Raw genomic sequence first — 6,179 nt, 5'->3', positions numbered from 1 at the left:
CTTAAACTGAAGAAGGGCTGAGATGCACACAAGAGCATGGAGACCCGCAACTTGGTACAGCGCGGGGTCTGGAACGAGAGGAGGACGCTAGGTAGCTGGCTACGAGGCTGCTGGCGCTGGAGACCGCGATTATGGAGAGGTTAGCGTATTCAAGCACGGTGAGGTATATTTATTTGCTAAACTGACTGCTGAAAGCTTTGCCTTCCCAATGAGGCAGGGTCGCCCAGGTACGTCTCTCGCCCAGCCTGCCCGCACCGGCTGGGCCGAGGGTAATTGCAGCAGATCGTTAGCTGCCGGCCGGGCTGCTCAGCTTCGCTGCAGGCAGAAATGTCCAGCCCCGGGAGAGCCGGCTCCAGGGTTCACGCAGAAATACGTGAAGTGTGTGATTACCCAGCAGCGTGTTCCCACAGTTCATGAATATACTTATCTCCAGAGTTCTGTAACGTGGAGACTTTTAAATAGCTGAGTCCTTATCAGGCACATCAGCTGTGACCTAAAATCTTGAAAGCAAATTTTGCTTAGCTGAAAAGGGAGCTCTAATGTTAACGTGCAGTGAATAATCTCCCTTCCTTTCATTTGCCTGGAATAAAGACTGTATTTCAGGCAAGGTGATGCTGAATTTGGACAAAGGAGCAGCGGGAGGAAAGCTGTACTAAACGTCCGGAAGACGTCTTTGAAATGACTAACGCTCTTCTCAGATTAAATGGGGTAAAATTGCTTCAAGATGCTTAAAAAATAGCTCTAGAAAATACTAAACGCTGTCCTGCTGGCTATCATTTTGTGAGTCCCTCTAATTGATTTCAAGACACGAGTTTAAAAATCTGAAAGGCAGAGTGAGCCTGTTGGGTGACGTTAGGAGATGACAACAGCCGACGCAGGGGCCACGGATGGGATAAAGCTCAGACCATGTAGGAAGCCAAGAGCAGCAAGATGGTGGCATACTGCAGGGTTGCCTTATACGGTCTCCAAACGTTTCCCTTCTTGTCCTTGAAGAAGGATTACATAAAGTATATTTATTGTGTATCTTGCATGGTGATCAGCTCCCCCACAGAAAGTTATTTATTCGCTGCTGGTATTAGAGAGGACCCTTCATTTCCAGATCGTACCGCACTGGTACGTTACGAACAGCCTGAGGAGGACAGAGTGACATTGCAGAATGACTCTGGTGGGACTGATTGGGATATTGATAACCCAGCGTAGCTGTTTATGCCTCCCACGAGTGCTCGTTCAAAGTTCAGGGGCTCTCCCATAAATGTAGGGCGCTGTGATTCACAGCCGGGATAGTGGGGCTCATCTACCAGAAGTCAGGGAAGGAGCGCTTCCATCGACTGCGTGCCTCCTAGGAAGGTTTAAAAAGCACTTCCACCCTCCTGAGGAGGAAATAAGCTCAGGGGAGTGGCAGGCTTAGCACACACAGAGACCTCCGGCGGGGAGAGCGCAGAGCGAGGAGGGGAGGGATGCTCGCAGAGCGCGGCCCCGCTGCTGGGGCGCAGCCGAGGAGCCTCCTCCCCAGCCTGCCCAACGCCTCCGGTTCTGCTCTGCTTCAAAACTGATTTTCCATTGGTGGAAACTCTGTAAGAATGCGTTCAGAGTCTTTAGTTGTTATTTTTATTTTTAATCGGCATAATTAGATTTGTAATGGACTATTTTAGCGGTCTGGGGACCGCTCTGAGGGCGTTAGTGCCGGGCCCTGTGAGATTGCCATCTGCGTGGAGAAGGTGAGGGCTGCGGGGCCGCCTCACGAGCTGTGGCCCATTCGAATCACTTGCCGCTTGAACCCCAGCTGCTTTCCCAAGTCACTCAAGGGGGTACATCCTTCAAAACATTAGTCATCTGTCCCCACTCGCGTCCTCAAGAGCCGCAACTGTTTAGGAGAATGTGGTGCTGTGGGGAAGTTAATAGGGTCTGGGTTTTGGAACGACTCATTTTATATTAGCTTTGTCTTTAACAAAAGACAATTAAAAGAAAGCAAAAGGAGACACAGTAGCACCAGGCCTGGCACCAGGTTTCTGCTTCCCAGGCTGTGGGGAGATACTTGGAGGTAAGGAAGGGCTGGAGATGAGAAGGTACCTGGATATCCTGGGGTGTGGACTGGGGAGCGAGCTCTCCCAAAGGAAAGTGGTGGCTTTGGAGAGGGATGAGGTTGATGGTGTGATTGGAAGGCGAGTTGGAAAAGGAGAGTTGAGCCTTGCTGGAAATCTCACTACCCTGAAATCTGCCTTCTCACTTCCCACACCCTTATGACTTCTTTCCTTCTTTTCCATCCCCAGCATCCTCCTGATCCTTCCCAAGCCACTTTCCCCAGCCATGGATGGCCCCAAGACACCCTTCCTATCCCTTACTCTGTCTGATTTGGACTTTGCTGCTGCTGCTATGAAGTTTTATTTTGCAGCTGCAAGGAGGAGAACAAAATAAATCTTAATTCTGGGGCTGGCAAAATTCACTGGAGCCTGCGAGCTGAAAAGCCTTGGGCTGGCTCTGCTGCCACATCTTGTTCTACTTAAACTGCTGCTTTTAATAGACCCAAAATGTTTGCTTTACCCAAGATGTTTCCTTCTCTTCTAGCAGAACCATGTGTGTTAGGAAGCGTAGGGTGCTGACTCACAGAACATGGTGCTGAGGTCCAGGTAAGCTGTTGGCCTCCTTGCTAAAACTAAAGTCACTGAGTTTGGCCCAGTCTCCAGAACGGTGAGCAGCATGTTCTCACACTTCTGATCCAAGTTGCGGTGATGCAGGTAGCGCACAGCTCCCACAACCTGCGCAAAGACGTCCCGGGCCTTGGGGACACAGGGCAGCTTCCCCAGCTGCTGCAGCACATCAGTGGTTGCCGCCTCCATCATGACGTAGAGCTTCCCATTGCAGACCTCAATGAACTTGAAGATGCGCACCATGTCAGGGCGCCAGATCTTGTGCACGATGGAGGGCAGAAACTTGTACATGAAGGCTGGAGATGCTTGTTGCCGGTCCATCACCTTGATGGCTAAAGGGCCCTTTTATTTGTTGGAGGTGCCCACTTTCCCCTTGGAGAAGTTGCCCTCCCCGAACGTGTGACCCAGCTTGTAGCCCAGCTCACAGAGCAGCTTCTCTCCTGCATTGGTCCTGCATGCCTACGCACGCCTGTTGGAGTTTTTACCTTTTCAGCCTCTTCACCTGAGTTCTTATCTTCAAAAGATAAGAGTTTAAATGTCAGCTTTCAGGGAGAAGGAATCCATCTGGGGACCTGTACCAGTTTTCTGCAGTGTATTAGTTATGCTAAATCTGAGCTGCACAGAGTGGTACAAAGGAGTGATTTCTGCTGTCCCTAACTGCAAACCACCTTGGCTGGCTGTAATTATTTATTTTTTTACTGTGACAGTGCAGGGAGCTGTTTTTCTAGGTAGGCTTTCTGACTTCGTGTGGTGTGGACAGGAACTTTAAAAGCATCTTCCAGAAGAAACAGCTTTTCAGTTTCTTGAACTTGGAATTGCTCTCCCTCTGTTTTTATCAAAAGTATATTTTGGAGACTTGCAGAGAAGCAGAAAGACCAGAGATCCTGTAGAGAACTTCTGTAATTTAGATTTTAAATGCTTTTAGGCAGTGCTGGTTGCCATATGGTGACAGTCAAATTAAGCACGGGGCAGGAGTAGAGGGCAGCTGGGCCGGGTCACAGCATCCAGCTCGGAGCAAAGCATCCCTCCCACTGCACGCTGCATCCCAGACCAGTGTCGGCTCCTTCCTCCGGCTGCTGCGTCCTTGGCTCTCACAAAGAGTTGGTTCTGGTTTTCCTTTCAAGCTCTACAAAGGAACCTAGAACCACAAAACGTCCGTCTGCCTAAATACTAACCCAAATGCTATTTTTAATTTTGAATATAGGTTTCATTCTGCAAATTGGTTCTAAAGGAATAAGACTCAACCGAAGACTGATGAAAATCTTTCTCGTGAGTCCATCTTGCCAGTGTTCTGAAGTCACTTAAGGAGATTAAATTAATTGAAAACTGCAAACACAGGTCTACCTGTGCTGCGGACGAGTTTTGCCCTGACTTCGCAAGGGCAAGTAATCATCTTGTCGAGTTTATTCTGCTGTGGAAGTTGCGGGTCGAAACCAAACCGCTTTCGCCACTTCAGCTGCTACTTCTGCAGGCAAGGTGCAGTACGGGAATCCAGCGTGCTGTGGCTGAGCGCGAGCTGCCAGGCCTGTATCATCAGGCTTGCTGCGCAACGGCCAGGCAAGCAGCACGTAGGCTGCACGAGGGAGGATTTGTTCCTGCTGCCCTGCTGACCACTGAGGAATGTCCTCAGTCCATCCTCGTCTCTGCAGAGAGCAGAGGCCCCATTTGGCAGCAAGGACCTTGCGCGGCGCTGATGTCTGTAAGGGAGGTTGAGCGGAGGGAATCCCGCACGCACGCAGAGGTGCGGGACACGACCCAGCCAATGCTCCCTTTCTGTTTGGGCCACCAAATAAATGCCCCCAGATTTCTTACTTCTGAAGCGGATCAGAAAGAAGCCATTTCCAGAAGTTCCCATTCAGCAATTGCTGCTACTTAAACACAAAAAAAAAATCAGTAGGCCAGACGCAGAAAGCCATTCTGCTGGACCGATGTGATTTCCTGGCACTTGCGCTTAGCCCGTGAGTCACAACCACAGCGACTTAGCAGAGGTTTGAGCCAAACTTTTCACAGGAGCGGGGAACTTTGAGGTGGCTAAACATCCCTGAGCCAACGTGGGTATTTTTACAAGGAAAAAGGCTTAGACCAGGCGTCCCTTCCCCGCTTACTACCGGAGCACCTCTGGCAAATGCTGTCATTGCACGCTCTGACAGACAGAAAGACGTGTGTGTGGCTGTCTATAGGGGTCTGGCTGATGCTCGGTACATCCTTTAAAAGAGGGGTGGGAGTTCACGTTACAGACACCTTCCTAAAGCCTACAGGTAAAATCCTCATTTGTGGCATTTGAAGTCTCCTGTAATAACATAACCAGAAGAGGTGTTGTTCCTCATTTTCGGTGGAAAAACCGAAGTGGCATCTACGAACCATGTTGAGATGGTAAGGAGTAATGCCGTGGGGTCCCGCACTGCCGGGAACTCTCCGTCTGCTCGGGGGAGCTCGTGGCTTTTGGGAGGTTTTCAGCAAGCGTGGCTGAGGCAGACAGCTTCAGACTCAGGAATTATTCAGTAAGCCTTCCTCGAAGCCTAGAGAATGCAGTTAGAGCATCCTGGGTTTCCAAAGAGCTTCTGCAGCGCCTTGGAGGGGACAAAAGCAAGCCCTGGTGCGAGCGGGGATGGAGCAGCTATCGTAGCAAACGCTCCCCCTCCTGTGCGCTCCCGGCTCAACCTCTGCGAGCTGGGTTGGCTGCCAGGGCTGCAGACGTGGTGACTGTGCATCTCCGTCCTCCTGACCCACAGCGTGGCCTGGGGCCGCTGCAAAAACCTACAGAGACAGCAAGAGGCACGAACGAGAGGTTTTGGTTTGGCAGGACGCTGTCAGGCAGAGGAGGAGGAAAGACATCTGAGCTCAGTGTTTTGTACTTAGATCTCAGAGAAACACATTTTTGCCTTGTTAGCTGCTGGCTTAGCATTTATTGGTATAAAAAAAATGTATCAAAAATCTCTTTTGCTCCAAATCTCTCCACCTCAGGCACTGCTACCTGTGGTACAAATATTTAAGTCACACCAATACACTTTAGTAGGGCACTCAGTGCTAACCTATAACAGGATGCTGAGCTTCTGAGCTTTCTGGTACATCTTTTACATCAAAGCTGTGTTTGGAGAACTGACTTGTTCCATTGCTTTTGTAAATGTGAGTAACTGGAAATCAGGCAGCAATGACTGGTCTGTTCAATCTGGTACACCAAAACCAGGAGGAGCTCTGAGTTAACCTTCGTAAACTTCTCCCGCTCCCCCATGATCCCATCGTCCCCGAAGTCCCTCATCCTGTGACCCGACCCATCAGGGCAGGGCTGTGGGGAGTGCTGCTGGCACGGGGAGCAGAGCGTGCTGGTCATTGATCTGATGGCAGATCGACACCTCTGGGGCAAGGATTTCTCTCATGTGAGCAGACGCTGTCGGGCGTAACGTGGGTCCAGCCAGCACAAGCGTATCGAAATACAACTGATGTTAATGCAGATGGTCTAGAAGCCAAAACAAACCATAGTTTTACACCTTGCACCAGGAGGCTGTAAGTTACAACGTGCAGAACAACCTC

The 6,179-nt window shown here is 50.3% G+C and overlaps 1 protein-coding gene across 1 annotated transcript; it reads right to left on the bottom strand.

The window, feature by feature from the left end:
• Positions 1–2,579: 2,579 nt before the first annotated feature.
• On the bottom strand, positions 2,580–5,907 carry LOC104486083 (testis-specific serine/threonine-protein kinase 6). Its single transcript, XM_010128643.2, is given in 5 exon segments — positions 2,580–2,630; positions 2,632–2,687; positions 2,690–3,107; positions 4,088–4,345; positions 5,854–5,907. Coding segments are annotated over 5 exon segments (837 nt in total).
• Between the last annotated feature and the right edge of the window lie 272 nt (positions 5,908–6,179).

This window comes from Chlamydotis macqueenii, chromosome 6 (genome assembly GCF_036417535.1).
Source record: "Chlamydotis macqueenii isolate bChlMac1 chromosome 6, bChlMac1.mat, whole genome shotgun sequence".
Lineage (NCBI taxonomy): Eukaryota > Metazoa > Chordata > Aves > Otidiformes > Otididae > Chlamydotis > Chlamydotis macqueenii.
This window is presented reverse-complemented; position numbering and strand designations above follow the sequence as displayed.